The following is a 17,556-nucleotide window of genomic DNA, read 5'->3' as shown; positions in this document are numbered from 1 at the left end:
CATAATCTTGCTGTCACTTATGCATGCACATTTGTATATCCGAAGTTGTTGTCTTTGTGCTTGCGTCTATTAGTTGTTTCAGCTGAAGCCGACCTTACTCCTGAAGCATATGAAACAAGATAAAAGATAGTTGTTGAATTAGTGTTTTGAGGACCTTCGGAAGAAGAAGGCCCCTAATAAGACGTGTAAAACATTTTTACATTGTAGCCTATAATTTTTATTGAGTGGAGTTTACAATAATGATGTGATAGAAAACCAGACGAGTAGTTCGGTGGAGACAGACATAAGGCCACCTCTAACCACATCCCCACCCAACGTATAGTGCAATTTGGGGGATCAAGCCCTCAAACAGCTCGCCCACTGTCTTCTATGTGGGGGAGAGAAGAAACTCCCCCATGTATGGGGTGAGTTCTAATCTCCCCCATACTTTAAACACTCTATTTCTTTGTGATATTAGCACTTTTTTAAGTATGGTAATCTGAAAACAATGTGTATTATGGTAGTACAAATAGTCTATGATTTTTCAAACTTAAAAAAACTAATGAAAAATATCAAATAATTGATGAAGCAATGTGTATTATGGTAGTACAAATAGTCTATGATTTTTTCAAACATCAAAAAAGATAAAAAAAATTCAAATAACTAAATTATAGTACATAAGGAGAGCTGGATAGGGTGAATGGTTGGACATGACGTGGGAGGAGTATCTTTTAGAAAAATCTTCTAGATACCACCGGATTTTATACACATTGTTTGTGTGTCATTGAATGACATTTACGTGATATTTTTTGTGTGTGTAGGACATGTAGATCTAGTGCATACAATAGATTGGTATAATTATTTATGACATACAATGCATTGTTCTCTATTTTTAAAGTAATATAGTAAAATACAATAGAAAGTATAAATAAGAGAAGAAATATGGCAAAATGGCTAAGAGCATCTCCAAGAGATTAGCTAAATAGCTTGTCAAGCTAAATTTTAGCTACTTAATAGCAAAATATCTCTCCAACAGGCTAGCCATTTAACTTGACAATCTATCCGGCTCTCTAAATTGACTCCCTCGCTAGCCAATTTTGGCTAGCAAATCTCGCTAGCCAAGCTAACTTGCATGTTGGAGAGTCTGTTGGAATGAGATGTTATATATAGAGTTTAATCTTTATAGAGTGACAAATAAAGAGTCAAATAGAGAGTAAAAAATAAAGAGTCTTTTGGAGATGCTCTAAAGATGGTCTAACACCGATTTGGCGTCGAGGAAACCTCCCCAGGCTCCCTCCACGGTCTCAGCTCAGCAGGCAGCAGCCACTGAGCGAGAAATAGAATCCCCAAATTGTGCACTGTCTGTACCCCATCCTTAGCTGTCACACTGCCACCGGGCCCCTCTTGTACACCGACACGCACGGACGCTGGCCATTATGGCCAGCTACTAGGCCACCACTGCGTAGAGATGGCAATGGGGACCCGATCCCCGATTCCCCGCGGGGAATTCCTCTATTAGGGGATAGGGATGGGGAAGTTTCTTTCCCCACGGGGATGTAAATGGGGAAAAGTTCTCCTCCGACGGGTAAACGGGGATGGGGATGGGGAAGCATTCCCCATCCCCGTTCCCCGCGGGGACCCGTTAAACTTACATGTGACAATGTTTTCATGTAATAGTTAATGATAAAAGTAAAGAATTACCTTATCAAGAGATCACCCGTTGTACAAATACATTGATTTTAATGTGCACATAATGAATTTTACATCTAACAATGTGTATAAGTGACAATATTTTACATTAATAACAAATGAAGTACGATTTAATTATAATTTAAGCGGGGATGGGGATCCCCGACGGGGATTTATCCCCGCGGGGAACGGGGATGGGGAAGAAATGTCCCCCGCAAGCGTTCGTGGGGATCCCCGCGGGGAAATTTTTTTGTCGCGGGGACGGGTTTGGGGAGCTAAAACCCGACGGGGAATTCCCCGTTGCCATCCCTACCACTGCGGCCCTATATAGGCGCAGTGCGCGTTTGAACTTGCTTTTAATTTTTTAAAAGTCAAAAGACAACTAAAGAGTGAAAATGAGAGCAAAACTGTTTTTATTTTAATACAAAACGAAAAACAGCCATCCTACATTTATCTACGGTAAAGCTATTACTTTTTAAAAAAATAAAAAAATTATCCGCCTACGACTTGTCAAAAAGATATCAATTGATTTCTTCTTTTGCACCTCGTTTCGTTTATAAACTGTCTTTGATAAATCGTGCAAAATAATAAACGAGATTGCAGAATGAATTTTAAAATAAGGGATAATATAAAAGAGCTGCACGCTCGTATATAACACTGTGACGCCTTTATTGAATGTACGACGTGCTCGATCAATTACTGCTCTCTTTCCTCTCTCGCGCTCGGCTCCCGCGACCTCTCCTTCTCTATCCTCTCGAGGCAAGGTTGTCCCCTCCAGCGTACATGGCTTTGATCCTTGCCTCAACAGCGGGCATGAGTTTGGTCACCACGCAGGACCTCGTCTTTTATGCACACGAATATAGGTTCCTTGTCATTGTCATGGGCGAGGCATGATCTCAACCGAGAAATGTCTGAAGGAAGAAGAGGATGAGGAGTGAGATCCTATTATCATTGAGATAAAAGAAAAACTGATAACATTTTTTCTTTAATCTATACAAATAACTAAAATACTTTTAACTGCCGATTTTCCACAACTCACAGATGTCAGCAATACACCTGCATCAGAGCAGAGCAGAAGTAGAAAGAGTCCTGGAGCGGCCATCACCAACTCCCCCAAGCTCTACTTTTTTTTCAAGAGCAAGCACCAGTCATTCCATCGCCACTATTATAAGTAGTTGCAGCTGCAGCTGCAGCTAATCAGTCAGCAACTAGGCACCAAACCGTCACTTCACTCCCACCCTTCTCATCTCCCCGTCCTCCTGCATCTGCACGTAGGTACCGTACGATCACCAAGAACCGTGCGCGTGCCATGGCCGAGAAGCCGCCCAAGCCCAAGCCTCCCCTGCCGTCGAAGCCGAGGCCCGCGGCGGGAATACCAACGTCGACGCCGGGTCCCGGCAGCAGGTTGGCCGCGCCGCCTTTGAAGAAGCCCACGCTGGCGCCGCCGCCGCAGGTGCTCCCGCTGAAGCCGCCGCCGGCGCACCAGTACCGGCAGCAGCAGCAGCAGCCGGGCGGCGCGCGGAAGCCGCGGGGGTACCGGCAGCAGCAGCAGCAGGCGCACCGGCGCGGGGGCGGGTGCTCGTGCCGCCGCGCGTGCTGCCTGGCCACGGGCCTGGCCCTGCTGGCGCTCTGCCTGGCGCTCGCCGCCGCATGCCTCGCCTACCTCTACTACCGTCCGCGGGCGCCGTCGTTCCACCTGCGGCCGCTGGCCCCCGTGCGGCTCCGCCTCGGCGGCAACTCCTCGTCCGCGGTGCCGGCCATGGACGCCACCGTCGGCGCCCGCCTGGTGTCGTGGAACCCCAACGAGCGGGTCGCGTTCCGGTACGGCGACGGCGAGGGCCGCGTCGCGCTGGCCGGCGACGGCGACGGAGACGGAGACGTGGCGCTCGGGTGGGCCCCCGTGCGGGGCTTCGCCCACGCGCCGCGCAGCGTCGCCGCCGTCGCGTTCGTGGCCACCGCCAGGGGCGTGGTGCTGGACGACGCCGTCGCGGCGCGCGTGCGCGACAGGTACCGGCGAAGGCAGCAGCGGTTCAGGGTGGTCGTGGACGCCCACGTCGGCGTCCGCGTCGGGGCGCTACGCACGGGGATGGTGCCGCTCAGGCTGCTCTGCGACGACGGCGTGATGGCCGCGGGGTCGCCTGACGGGACCGCCGCGGGGCCCATGAGCAAGTGCCAGGTGCTCCTGTTTAGAGTACGATGGTGAGTTGAGTTCATTCATAATTTCATATAGCACTGCTTAGATAAATTGTTTTTTTCTTGTTCTTCTTCTCTCGGTGTGTTTCAATTACTACCGTCGTTATTGTTACTCTATTTCGAAACTGTACGCATCTTCACATCATGCATGTTGCGCTTCTGCCCATCATCCATCTAATAATTGTATGGAGGCTAGAGCACAACAAGGAAGATTCATCAATTGTAGTACTTGTATTATATGTCAATGAAGCATCAAAACACAAGACAAAAAGCCACTAGGCCACACATGTGTGGCGCTGTACGGCCACGAGAGGTCGCGTCGCTGTCGAGCAGCCGCCCGGGTCCCGTCCCGTGATCGACCGACGACGATCCCTGCTCTCCCTAGCAAGAGAGACAATCCGTGGCACCACCGGCCACCGCAGCGCACGAGGTGACACAGTGGATCGCGCAGATCCGGGGACGGGGGGTGCTGCACGGTGGAATGTCGGAGACGGTGCGGTGCCGCTGCTGCATGTCGCTCGTAGTGTCACTAGCTAGCTAGCTAGCGCGGATCCATCCATGATGGAACTTGCTGGCCTGGCCCCATTCGGTGTGCCAAGTTTTCGCATGTTCAGCTGCTAGTTGGGCCGTCAGGGGTAGCTGATAGTACAATTTAGCTTGTGTGGCCACTAACCATGGCCATCAACTATGCGTTGGTAAACAGTTAGTATCATCTTTAAGCATGATTTACAACAGCCCACAGCTCTTTGAACAGGTTGATTCGTCGTTTCAGGTTTAGCCTCAACTGAAGGAGCACTGGATAAGGCTGCTGCTAGCTGCTTACAGACCGTCGAGCTGATACCGCAGGCGCCAGCAGAGCTGAAGACGGCGTAAATTATCTGCCTGCCTGCCTGGGTTTGCGGGCAAGATGGGGGTGATGGATTAGTACATACCAAGTTTGTAACTGTATATTACGCTCCAGCTCCCGATTATTTTTGATTGTGTGGTGGTGTATACATAGCAGGAACTAAAAATGAACGGTGGGGCGTGTGAGTTGATTGATTCAAACACATATAGTACGGTTGTTTCCTCCATTCTGGGCCTACAAACTTTGGGGGCTGGGTCGCCCCTCATGCGAGGCAGAGGCACGCTCCTTCAGGCTGCTGGGCCTTGGGCTGGTGTAGACTGTGATGTTGGGAGACAGTCGACTCAGGTGCTGACGTACGTAGGAGCAGAGTTGGTGACACAACACATCCCTTCTGTCGAGATTTCAACAATGCTGGACAAGCTTCGGAGTGCTAGATTTTCGAAACCCGAGCGTCAGTATTGCAAAAAAAAAATCCCTCCTATCTTAAAAGAGGCGCAGCTCTCCTACATCTTCAGATTCCGGAGACGATCCTTGTGAAATATTTTTCCGGACAAGTTCTCTATCAGGTTTACAGCAAGATGTTTGCTGGGGCTAACATGCATTTAGTTTGTATTAGATTATCTATCTTCCCTGAGCTGGCAGAAGACTGGAGCTCTATGCATTCAGCCATCAGAGATTCGTAGCGAAGTGTTCATTTCATACATGTCAAGTCACCTCGGATCTAAAGCGGCGTTGTGCGTCGGTGACTGTAGCTGCGATCCAGGCCATTCGTCTATTTCATTAGTCAGATCAGATCATGGAGCATGCTGAGGGCTGAATGCATTCTGATCTGTGTTTCTTATACGGAGGGGGGGCAAAGACAGGCACGTAGCAACGGATGCAGCAAGTTGACTTCGCAAATCACACTACAGCGAACAGAACAGACACCAATGGCACTAAGGACTCGTTTGATTTCCTCCCCGTCGAAGCTGTTTGGTCCCCCCCCCCCCCCCCCCGGCTCAGGCAGCGCTCCCAGACGTTGGATTTTGAACGCCTGGGGATGAGATGGTTTGCCTGACATGCAGGGTTGAGGGTTCCAACCAAATAAGCCCTAAGTGCAACCCGCCAGTTGGAAGAGCATGAGTGAGCAATGATAAAAGTAAGGCCAACTCTGCAAACAGACGTACAAAACATTGTTTTGTACTCAACTTACCGAGTAAAGTTTGAAATAGAGAGTGAAATATGTAGTGTACTGGAGATGGCCTAACAAAGCTGGGTACTGGTACAATCTGTAAAAGGAAAAACAATAGGGCACATACGAACATACAAAAACAAAGAAGCTTCTGAACCAAATATGACCAGACAGGCAATCAACAAAGCAAAGCAGCGATGCATCATCAAGCACGAGGCAGAAGAAAGCAAATAACGTCAGTACTCACAACTCAAAGCATGTCATGTGATCATACTGTAGCCCCAACAATCCCGAAACTTGCCACACAAGCGATGAACCTTACCACACCTCCTCAAGAGCACGGCAAGAAAGTAGGCAGTACGAAAACGGCAGTTCAAGTTAGCTTGAACGCGGTTTGCAAACAATGCATCTCTAAGCACAAAACCATTTACAATTTGAGATAGAATAAGTGGTATCCTTCAAATCCATCCAAAAAGAACCGGACAGACAGTTCCATGGTTGCCTTTTGCCTGGAACAGGGTCCAGTCCGTTGTAAAGAATGATCAGTGCCCTAACAAAACCAACAAAACTGAGCTTTGGTCAAAACTTTCTGTACAGCCAACAGCGTGAGCTTAATAATTCTTCAGCCTCTGGCTAGGTAAACCTCCAGAAGTTTTCCTTTCCCATTCGGTTGTGAGCTCCCTGATTGAAGATTGTACTCGATTCTCTTCCTACATTCCATGGCTGGAGTTTTACTTCCAAATGTAATTTGATGCAGCTGCAAGAAAGCAAGCATACTTACTGCAAACACTGCAGCGTTACCGAGAGTGCCCCCGATCTTGTCCAGTCGAAATGAATTCTTGGCTAATGATAAACTGCAAGATAACACGTTTGACATTATCCTTGAACCACTGCCCCTGTTGTCATCTGCGTTATCCTCTGATCGGCTATGGGTAGCACGAACATCCTCAGGTGAGATAAATTGACTCTTGTCACTCACTTCACCAACAAATGCCAAGGCCTCATCGATTACTTTATACTTCTTTCCTCGATGTTCTGCTAACCTCATAGCAAGGACTAGACGGCTTTGCTCCAGTCTAGCAATTGCAGCATCTCGCTCAGCCCGCTGTTGTGATTGAACAGTCTGTGAAGCAAGACTAACAGAAGTGAGAAATAGATCTCACAAAAAGATTTAACAGGAACAAGTAAAGCTAAATTAACGAAAAGCCCTGGCACTCCAAATTGTCGATAACAGATATGCATGTAAATGTCTACTAAATCCACTAATCCTTGGGAGTGGGCAGCTTTCTGGTAGTGATTTTATTTTTCTTTGACATCTGAGAATTCATTTAGCTAAGATAGTAAAACAGATTTAATTTAACAGAGAAGTGATCGACAATAAGTCCTTACACCACAAGACATGAAGTTTGTACATAGTAATGGTGTCCCTATGCTTTGCAACTTGCACAAAGTAACAATCAACTATAAATAAGATATTGATATACTACCCCAAATGGTATCATGAGGACATCAAACATAAGAGAGAGCACTGGAAGGGCAACGGAATCCATGTGGAAATAATACCGCACCCTTAACATCCACATGGCCCTCGTGATCAAGTCATCTGCACCCTAACCATTCGCTGGAGGCCAACCACTTGTGAGCCAAATGACCTGAACTCTAAGTAAACAACAAGTAGAAATTCGGATGCACGGTAAAACATTAACATCCCACCTAGTAGAATATTCAGCAGCAACTCAATTCCTACCAGAAGAATAGCATACATGCATTTTACCCGATTAAAACACAAATGGTCATTGTGGATTACGACAGATAGGACCATCCAGTTCTGTTCGAGAATGAAGAATTCATTGGCCACATAACAAGCACAGGCATGGGAATTATTGGTGATAGGGGCTCTCTACTTTCTCATGCCTGAATCGCTTGAACGCAACGACCGGCAATCACGAGAACAACGAGCGTTAAGGGGCACCGAAAAGCAGTCCCCATTCGGCACAGCAGCAGGTCAGAAGCGGTGGTCCTAACCCAGAATTAACAAACAGTACTACACGCGCGAAACCCTAGAACAGTTTGGGCTGGGATGCTCTATCCCTAGGGGGCAGAAGGGGTGGAAGGGGAGCAGGAGCCTCACGTGTAAAAACTCGAGGTGGTCCTCGACGTCCTCGAGCGCGGAGCGAATGGCGTGCAGGCTCCTGGCCTCGGCCAGGGCCTCCGCGGCGGCGGCCAGCGCCTCACCTCCGCCGCCGGCGGCGCCGTCCTTGACGAAGACGCACCCGTTCCTACCGACGCCGATGCGGTGGGCCCCTTTGGCGGAGGGCGCGGACGGCACGGGAGGGGGCGGGGGAGCGGGCAGGAGGAGGTGCGCGCGGGAGACGGCGAGGATGGCATCGCTGAGGCGGTCGTGGAGGTCCCAGATCCGCTCGAGGGCCGCCTCGGCCTCGGCTGCGTCCCACCGCATCGCTGCCGGCGCGCGCGCGCGGCCCTGATGAGTCCTGGTGCGGATTGTTAGTGAGGACTGAGGAGTGAGGAGTGACCGAGCGAGGGGGAGCGGAGCGAAAGGGAAACGGGAGGGGACGGGGATGTGTGATGGACTGATGGCGGCACCACCGAGGCGGGGGTGGGGAGCTTCCTTTTGTTGGTTCGTTCTTCGTTGCATGCAGGGAAGACGGAAGAGTGGTGAGGAAAGCGCGCCTGCAAGTGCTTCAGTTGCTACAAGTTTTACCTGGTTTCCTAATTTAAAGGTAATCAGCTAAATTCTATCGAGATCTTTTCGCTGATTCGGCGGCACTGGTGGCAGACCCAACCATGAGTTCAGGATAATAAGGGTGCTTTCTTCGCGAGAGTAGCTTATGAACAAATTCATGGTCTATTGAGTTAAATGGTGTATGTTAATTTTTTTTAAAAAAATAAGACGAAATAGAGAAATAGAGACGTCACTGAGCCAAATGACACCACAAGTGTCTGCCGTACAGGGTTACGGTTTTTATTTATTCTTAATTATATAATATAACATAAAGACGTGTATGTTGTGTTGGCTAGGTAAGTGTGGATGTAAATTTAAAATCAATAATCATGGAGTTTTAGTATTTTTCAATTTAATTACGAGGGACGCGACAACAATATAACCATAGAACCAGAAAAACTGATACTTTAATATAGTAGAGAATTGTAGATAGGTGATTGATGTGTGGATCCGACTTACACTAGTGATCGGACGTAACCGTAGAAATTTTGCTTCCTGATGACCCTGATAGATATTGTTTGTAGAGTTATTTTGGTAGCCTGATATTTTTGTGAGTGTCAAGAAGGCTTACGCGAGTGACAGGATGTAACCGTAAAAAATTTGCTTCCTAAGATAGTGTTTGTAGAGCTATTTTGGTAGCCTGATATTTCTATCTCTACTTTTTAAAGAACTAGTTCCATGAGTCATGCATCAAGTGAAACACATAGTTATTTTCCTCTCTCCAGCTCCTTCACATAGTCCTATACACCACATATGGGTTGTTATACTATAGATGGGCTATAAGAAACTACTCAAACCCAATACAATAAGAAGCCATACGATAGTACCAGCTTGCTAGCTAAAGAAGAACGAACTATCGAGCTAACTATAAAAAAGGGTCAAGTTTTTTTTCAATTTACCTTTCTCGGCCTTTTGACTAAAATAAAGTATAATATTTTGTTCTTATAAGTTTAATATCTTACATGTGGAGTTATAAAAAGGGATCGGGCTTCTTTTCAACTTATACTTTTCTCAATCTTTTGGCTAAGATAAAGTGTAATGTTTGTTCTTAGCAGTTTATGTGATATGTGAACTATATGTTCACTTTGATATTAAATTTATTTTTATGTATATCAAATATGATTGTGTGTAGTTGGTAACACACGTGTATTGTCCTAGTGGATAAAAAAGCTTGTGTTGTTGACCGTCTAGGCAGCCGACACACGGAGCCGGGAGTCATGATGTTGCTACGGCCAGTCCCTCTTGATTGTGACTCAGGTTATGGAGTTCTAGACATGCCACATGGTTTGACCTATAACCAGCAAGGGTGTGTTGATACCGGTGAATCGCTCTATAAATGCACAACAATAAATTAAATGTTCAACTAGTACAATACACAAGCGTTGCGATAACATACAAAATATTCGATAAAATGTTATTGCACAACTATTTGATAAAAACAAAAAATATATATTATCATCGACCTTAAAAACCTCATCAATACAATCTAAATCAATATGCATGCAAAGTCAACCTAGTTTTTATCCAAGGTTGCACAAACATTACATTGTTCCGAGAAACTACTTTATGTTTCCAGCATTGGATAAATAGCAGCTGCGTTGCAACATAAACACAAGCAAATAGACAAGCAAGCAGCCTTTACCATAAGACAATTTCTTCACTTCTTGTCGTAAATGTAGAGGAGCCAACTGGAGCAGCTCGTGGTCTCAAGTAGCTCATTCAGCAATTCCCCTTGCTATGCTTCGACTCTACCTTGTTGTTCTTCGCATGCGGGAATAGCGACAACATGTTCTACACCAGATGCAAATACCTATGCCAAACACACATGCATGAATGGAATCACCCACCATAGGTAACGAGTCACACGACTGCAATGAAAAAATAGGGAGCACTCACATGTACCCCGGTGACACCATCGGACTAGAACGTCTTCTGGTAGACGTCGACGAGGGCAGTGAATTGCCTCTCGTGCCCTTAGTCATCGCCTTGTAGTCACTAGTGAGGCACATCCTGGTGTAGTCGAGGGAGTAGACGAAGAGCAGCAATGTGGCCCAACAGCTCTACCGGATGGATAGGAGGGTGCGGCGGTGGAGGTCTGGTGGGGAGGAGGATGAGGCGAAAGGGCGTCGGCGAGTGCGTTGCGTATGGAAGGCTAGCGGGGAGACACATAATAATCTCTTTAAGGATGGATAGATAAAGATAGATTAAAAAATAGATCTAAAATGGATAGAGGTAAAAGTGGATTGGAATAGATTAAAATAGATCTATGTAAGCACGTAATGTAGAATGACTGGTTAAACTAGTGCTTGGACGTGACAACACAAATGAAGATTTTTTCAATACATCCACAATGGTGAACGTTGGTAATGGGAGAACAACCAAATTCTGGAAATTGAGTTGGATCCATGGTCAAGCACCAAAGAATATTGCACCAAGTCTTTTCAAGAAAAGTAAAGAAGAAGAATATCTCGGTTTTTCATGCTCTAGAAACAATAGATGGATTCAGTTAAGCCTACCATGCATACGAGAAGAGGAAATAAAAGATTTTGTATCCCTTTGGCAGGCTATCAAAAGCATACAAGAGCTAAACAACTTGAAAGACATCAGATGGTCAGGACAGTGCAAGTAGCACCTATAAAATCCAATTCTCAATAGAGTGTTGACGACATAAAATCTTCAAAAAGGGGATGGTCTTGCAATCCATCTTGTTGTCTTTGCAATTCGACTTTTCAAACAATGATTCACTTATGCAAGGACTGTTCCTTCAGCAGGGAGGTGTGGGACAGAATCTTGTCATGGGCCGACCTTTCGTTCCTTAGTGAGATCTATGATTCCAGGTCTTTGTATGGTTGGTGGAGGAATTTAAAAAGCCTGTGCAACCGTCAAATGAGGAGAATTTTCGATGACTTTCTGATTTATTTTTGGTGAAGCTTATGGTTAGAAAAAAAACAGTAAAATCTTTCACAATCAGCATAGGTCTGCATAGTAGGTTGCTTTTGTGGTCAACGCAGGTTTGGCTGGTTTGGTTAGTTGGTCTGTTCAGTAGGTCTGTTGTTGTTTTGTTTTTCTTTCTGTCTTCTGTACGTGTCTTCCCTTTCTACCGCCAAGTCTTTTGCCACTCTTTTTCAATAAAAGTTGTTGATCCAAATAATCTCACACAACAAACATAATTTCTCCTTGGCTTCGTCTTGCTGGTACAGATATAGTGTGACAGACATCAGTAATCCTGCATTTTATTCCATATCATGTATTCTATCTCATTTGTTTTAATGATCCAGATCATATCGGACATTCTCATATATGTATCAGAAATCTGATTTTGAGTATTTATTCGGATATGTTACAAATATTAAATGTTCAGATTTAAATACGGACTATCTATATAAGGGTTTCGCCCTCTTCGGAACGGAACGGGCGGAACTTGCTGGTCATAAGGGTCCTAGTGGAGCTTTCAAGTGAACACAAAAACTTCATTTTTCATATTATCCTTATTTTGGTCAATAGCACCTATACGTGGCTTATTAGTTACAGCTCCATATCAATCGACTAACCATTAGCAACTGAAATATTACTCCACTTGTATACAGAAAGTAAAGATCCCAGAAATTGCGCACAAGAATTAATGACACGTAGGAAATAGCCATTACTCTTGTCAACAAGATCACACACTGGACTTGAGCACCAAGATCCAAGAAGAAAAATTCTATAACCTAGTTCATATTTAAAACATAAAAGTGGCTAATGGATATAGCATAGTTGCACAAGAGTTGCAGGATCAACAAACCACATGGCAAGTCCGATATTTTCATTTTTTTGTTCAAACATGTGTTCTAATACATCCATTTACTAAAGAAATAGATAGATGTATAGGTAATGATCTAAGAACACGAAGCTTTATTTTTCACCTCAATACATGCATAAGGCTCTTTGTTGAGTACCACAAGGTACTTTGATCATCACCATGGACCATGATTAATTTTTTTTAAATAGAATATCTGCCTACCTAACATGAATGCCTAAATTTCTGGCACATGCAATACATTTTGAATTTTATGCCAATTTATGTACCTCTAAACTCTCAGTCTACGTTTAACTTTATTCCATTTTTTTTCTTGACTGACTAATATCATTTACAAATCAGAATAAACCAAAGAACTGCTCACCAACAGATAGTGCTAAGAATGTTTATATATTTTGGGCTTGGACAGATAACCATGGTTACCATCCTTTCAGCTGCTTCAGGCTTAGCTTGATAAGTTCTCGTTCTAAAACGAAAAAGATTCTGATTTGAATTTTTTTTATTGAGGTACATCTTTTTTTACTCAATAACAACTTTTAAAATAGTCTGGGAACCTCATGGAGCAGAGTTCATGATTTCAACATGTGAATGCCCGTCTGCAATAATCATAAAATTCTGTTCAAAACAGTAATCACTATAAGCACACATAAAAAGTAGGCATTACAAGAAACACACAAGAGAAACTCCAAAGTTCTAGACCATATAATGCTTGCACTAGTTTTGCCAACAATATAATGCAATAGCTAGTTAATTGAAGATGCTAAGACTAACAAGTGAGGAAGCAGGTAGCTGCCATACACTTTGGGTGGTAACATGATCTTCCACAGAAATTCTTCAGCATCCCCTAAATAGACTCTTCGTTCAAGAAGAGTTGGAAAGCCTGCGGTCAATTGACAGCAGCTGTGTCCGAAGATGCTGATTATCCTCCAGCAGGCGGTCATATTCAGTCAGCAAGCCTTCGGATTGTTTTTGGATAGCAAGTGCCTTGTCCTCTGAAACATGGACCTCTTCTGTCTTTTCTTGGACTTGTAGCTTCAGTTTCTTCATCTCCTTGTTCAGAGTGGCAATCTCTTCCTGGTATTTCTTTGCCTCCTCCGAGTTTCCATGTTTTGCCTCCTCCAACATTTTATTATGCTTACGTACAGCCTCTAAGTCCTTTTTAAACCGGCGCAAATCTCTGATGTATTGGTGGAGCCGGTCAATCACTAGAGCAAGAAATAAGGAGTACCCTGAAAGAATAGTACTCAGCTCAGACTTCAACATGGGGCAGATAACATGAATTCAGTGCTGAAACATTTAGCACAATGTTTTAAGAGGGAAAGGGTGCATGCGTAAAAAGGACATGATAGATAACCACATTCTACTGGAGTCATATGCACAGTAGAAATTTCATTGCAACATATATACAGAATACACCAGAACAAGAAATTCTGAATGTGCCCAATGCTGATGCAACAAGTACTTCACCTCCCATCAACAAACTCTGTGCGCACTTTTTTTGCACTGTGGAGTGAGATGGGGAAGCTGTATAGCTTGGATCGAAATAGTTCCTCAGGATAAAATTACTAGCTGGACCTTACAATTTTACATTTACTCACAAACAGATGCATAAGAATGTTATAAGTTTTAATCCCCTACGCAGGGTCAAAGAATGGATGCTCTTTTCTTTTTTAGACCAAAAAGACCTTGATCTGTTTAATAATATTTGAAAGCTTAAAAACTAGTTACTGCCCGGGTTACCAGCTTACATCAACACAACCGCTTGAACAGCCACCTGAATAAGCAAGATAGCAGTACACCCCACCAACCTAGATTGTCACAGACTATTCATCACACCCAGATCTCACCACACCCCTACCCAAGCAAGCAATAAACAGGGAATCGAGACCAATAAAAAAGGGGATAGAGGAGCCCGCATGGACAAGGCGTAATGAACGTGATCGAGTGGGCTGATGCGCGTTACCAGGACCTACCCATGAGGCACGCCTCCAGGAGGTGACGCGAGAAGAGCACCTGGTCGGTGGGGGTGGGCCCGCCGCCAGAGTCGGAGTCGCTCGTGCTGCCGGCGATCTGTGTCATGCTGTAGAGCGTTGAAGCGAGCAGGGCAAGGATGACGCCCGCGACCGTCTTGACGACGACGGGCGCGTGGCGGCCGCGCTTGAGCCGGTCGATCACTAGCACGGCGAGCTTCCGCAGCGGCGTCTTGAAGAGCAGCGCCGCCGTCAGGGACGCCTCCGCCACCAGCACGACGAACAGCAGCTGGATCATTGCCGCTTTTATGGAGCTACTAGTTGGATTCTGGATTCAGACTGTGGTGACAACGTGAGAGATGAGGATCCGTTCTGGAGCGGGGCGTGCGGTTTGCTTCCTACCTGCGGTTTGGGGTTTGGGGAAAGAAGCAAGCAGGCGCGTCCCCGAATGTTTTTTGTTTCAGTCCAGTCCATTTCAGACGAGAGACATTGAAAAATCTCGATCGTTAAGATACCAAACTGAAAAATCGGCTCCGCTTTGCTTATTTGTGAGTTTGAGATGGATCGTTTATATCGCGAGTCATAAACAAAAAAATATACAAATATGTATACAACAATATAATTAATTGCTAATTAACTTTAGACCAATTAAATATTAGAAAAGAGTAATAATACTTACAAATTCAATTTCCACATCAATTCAACACCAAATTAATATAGTTAATCACTTATTAGTTCATCCAATACAAATAAAGGTTTTGTTTTGCTGATAAATACTTGTTCGAGTTAAGGAGGTGGCTCGTTAACAAATCAAGCTGAGATGCTAGCTCAGCTCGTGATAAAATGAAAATTAGTCGAGCCGACCGAGCTGACGAGCCATGAGTATTTTGTCCACCCTAAAAATGACTGGAAAGTGATTTAAATTAAATCAATTTTTATTTAGCTAACCATGAAACGTGTTGGTTAGAAACTTTTGGGTATGGGTGTAATTGGGTCGGATACATGCTGATATTGTATCATACCTGTTTTCATTTTTTTTTCTACGGATTCAGATGGGATGGATATTATCGAATGGATATCGACATATTAAATATTTAATTTGAGTATACGAATACGACTATAAATTGGATACGAAATATTCGGATTTGAATACGGATCGGATTTCATCCCTTTTAGACGAATTGAATTCAAGTATGGAAAGATAATATTCGTACTTTGCCCTAGCACTGTCGCTCGTCCTTGAAGGTTTTCCTTTGGAGTCTCCTCTAAAAGTTTAGGTTCCAAATCAAGTTCTTTTGTTCCTTCAAGCTTATACTCTTCTCAAGAACTTGGTTGGAGCAGCCAATCGACACTTTATTGAGTTGTTCCTTTTTGGAGCGTTTTGGTGTCCCTAGAGGTTTGGATTGCATTCCAGAAAGCCACAAGCTCTTCATTAAGAAAATTTTAATGGCTCCCATTCACCCTTCCTCCTGTCGCCTCACGGTCCTTTAATTGGTATCGGAGCCGGTTAAGGATCTCTCCACCTTAATAGGTTTGGATCCTCGGATGCGATATGGAACGAGGTGTTAGCAAACCTCTGTTCTTCAATGGGACAAACTACCTGAAAGGGAAATGGCCTTAAACCATTTCTTATTTTTTAGTACTTGATGACCATCACAATCATTCGGACTAACTAGTTTGCCTAGTCTTTGATTCACATGTTCATAAGATTCAACAGTTCAGTTTCTAAGTCAGAATCAGCTCAGATTCAACCAAATAGGGGTAAACCATGAGATAGATGAACTACCAATAGTTCTACTCCTTGGATAAGTTCAAAATACCCCGAGGAACGTATTCAACACTTTTAGAAAGGTTGAAAAGCTCAAAATCAACATATCGCTATTTTGGAGCTAGTTTGAGCAAAAGAAGAAATATGAGTAAAAGAATCAAAGTGTTCATGATCCTTGACTTAGACTGGATGGAAAACCACTTGAGATATTTTTCTAAGTCACGGGATCTCTCTCAAGTTTAGCCAAAGCAACATGGAGAAGATTGTTCAAAGATCAACGGGAAGTTAGAAACTCAAGTTCTGAAATTGCCTAGCGCGGACCGTCCGGCCCCTTCTGGCGGACCGTCCGCGACAGCGTTTCGACTTCGGCCAGGAACTGAAAATCGTGGATAGTCCGACTAAACCGCGGACTGTCCGGCTATACAGTGTGAACCGTCCGGCTATAATTCACGGACTTTCCGCATGTGAAGACCTGGTTCAGCCCGAAGGTGACAAGTTGAGCAAAAAGAATTATAGAGCTGGCGCGGACCGTCCGGGACCAAGGGCGGACCGTCCGTGTGGTGTGACCGAGGCAAATAGCCGTTGATCTGTCAGGCGTATCCATTGGAGATGTCAGAATCGATCGTTGGAGGGTTGCAGACCGTCCGGGCCCTAGCCGTGGACCGTCCGCCAGTGTAATTTCTGGCAGATGCGCCCCAACGGCTATATGGGTGGTTGAGGGCTATAAAAGCCACCCCAACCAGCCCATTCACAAGGATTAATTGATCCATTTCATACACAAGAGTTGGGTATTCACTCCTATCTACTAGAACAACACTTCTATACACATCAAAGCCTCACAAGTGCCACAAAAGAGAGATCAAGCAAGAAAGAGCTACTCGTGTGCGTTTAGTGATAGTGCCTTGTGAGAATCATTGAGAGAAAGTGTGTGCTACCTCTTGTGATCATTTGAGCGTGGAGTTTTGACTCCCATTCATTGTAAAGCTAGCAAGAGCCCCTTATCTTTGTGGTTGGCCTTGCGGAGACTTTGGTCTCTTATTGACAAAGAAGAAGAAGAGCTCGCCAGTCTTGGTGATCGGTGGAGAGAGGGAAAGGGTTGAAAAAGACCCGTCCTTAGTGGACTCCTCAACAGGGATTAGGTTCTCGAGAACCGAACCTCGGTGAAACAAATCACCTGTGTCTCTTGTGTTTATTGCTTGTGATTTGTTTGTTTTCTTCCTCTCTAAGTTCTCTTGCACTATTCCTTGCTAATATTATTTTGTGTTGCTTCAAGTTAATCCCTCATTTAGAGAAGCAACGCCTTGAAAGAGAGAACTTGTGTTATTGCTTTTCTTATCTAATCCCTCTTGCTTCACTCTCCATAAACTTATTAGCTGTATTGATTTGTCAATTCTGCA

General features: G+C 44.8%; 3 protein-coding genes across 4 annotated transcripts; 1 reads left to right on the top strand and 2 right to left on the bottom strand.

Moving 5' to 3' along the window:
- The first annotated feature begins 2,866 nt into the window (after positions 1 to 2,866).
- Positions 2,867 to 4,905, top strand: LOC100273041 (uncharacterized). The gene is made up of 2 exons (NM_001367777.1): positions 2,867 to 3,867; positions 4,634 to 4,905. Exons 1-2 carry the CDS (start codon positions 2,978 to 2,980, stop codon positions 4,647 to 4,649), a joined length of 906 nt encoding a protein of 301 aa, NP_001354706.1. The 5' UTR covers positions 2,867 to 2,977; the 3' UTR covers positions 4,650 to 4,905.
- Positions 4,906 to 6,059: 1,154 nt separating this feature from the next.
- On the bottom strand, positions 6,060 to 8,784 carry LOC100501078 (Plastid division protein PDV1). Of its 2 annotated transcripts, XM_008645962.4 has the most exons (3): positions 8,011 to 8,784; positions 6,661 to 7,002; positions 6,060 to 6,589 (listed from the first exon to the last, which is right to left on the bottom strand). In XM_008645962.4, the coding sequence occupies exons 1-3, from the start codon at positions 8,533 to 8,535 to the stop codon at positions 6,491 to 6,493; spliced, it is 966 nt and encodes a 321-aa protein (XP_008644184.1). In that variant the 5' UTR covers positions 8,536 to 8,784; the 3' UTR covers positions 6,060 to 6,490. The 2 variants fall into 2 exon arrangements, with proteins under 2 accessions (XP_008644184.1, NP_001182834.1); NM_001195905.1 differs by having other exon boundaries at positions 6,321 to 7,002; positions 8,011 to 8,472.
- A 4,212-nt stretch (positions 8,785 to 12,996) lies between these two features.
- On the bottom strand, positions 12,997 to 14,853 carry LOC100384252 (uncharacterized). The gene is made up of 2 exons (NM_001176818.1): positions 14,395 to 14,853; positions 12,997 to 13,650 (listed from the first exon to the last, which is right to left on the bottom strand). The coding sequence occupies exons 1-2, from the start codon at positions 14,687 to 14,689 to the stop codon at positions 13,283 to 13,285; spliced, it is 663 nt and encodes a 220-aa protein (NP_001170289.1). The 5' UTR covers positions 14,690 to 14,853; the 3' UTR covers positions 12,997 to 13,282.
- Positions 14,854 to 17,556: the final 2,703 nt, after the last annotated feature.

This window comes from Zea mays, chromosome 5, assembly GCF_902167145.1.
Source record: "Zea mays cultivar B73 chromosome 5, Zm-B73-REFERENCE-NAM-5.0, whole genome shotgun sequence".
Lineage (NCBI taxonomy): Eukaryota > Viridiplantae > Streptophyta > Magnoliopsida > Poales > Poaceae > Zea > Zea mays.
The sequence above is the reverse complement of the archived record's forward strand: the minus strand, read 5'-3'. Positions and strand labels throughout refer to the sequence as shown.

Bases quoted from the DNA above. Each gene is read 5' to 3' on its own strand.
- LOC100273041 (NM_001367777.1), top strand. From the start codon at position 2,978: ATGGCCGAGAAGCCGCCCAAGCCCAAGCCTCCCCTGCCGTCGAAGCCG.
- LOC100501078 (XM_008645962.4), bottom strand. From the start codon at position 8,535: ATGCAACGAAGAACGAACCAACAAAAGGAAGCTCCCCACCCCCGCCTC. The intron at 7,003-8,010 runs GTGAGGCTCCTG...CTTGCTTCACAG, and splicing joins ACCACCTCGAGTTTTTACAC to ACTGTTCAATCACAACAGCG. The intron at 6,590-6,660 runs GTAAGTATGCTT...CATGGAATGTAG, and splicing joins GTAACGCTGCAGTGTTTGCA to GAAGAGAATCGAGTACAATC.
- LOC100384252 (NM_001176818.1), bottom strand. From the start codon at position 14,689: ATGATCCAGCTGCTGTTCGTCGTGCTGGTGGCGGAGGCGTCCCTGACG. The intron at 13,651-14,394 runs GTAGGTCCTGGT...CTATTCTTTCAG, and splicing joins CCTGGAGGCGTGCCTCATGG to GGTACTCCTTATTTCTTGCT.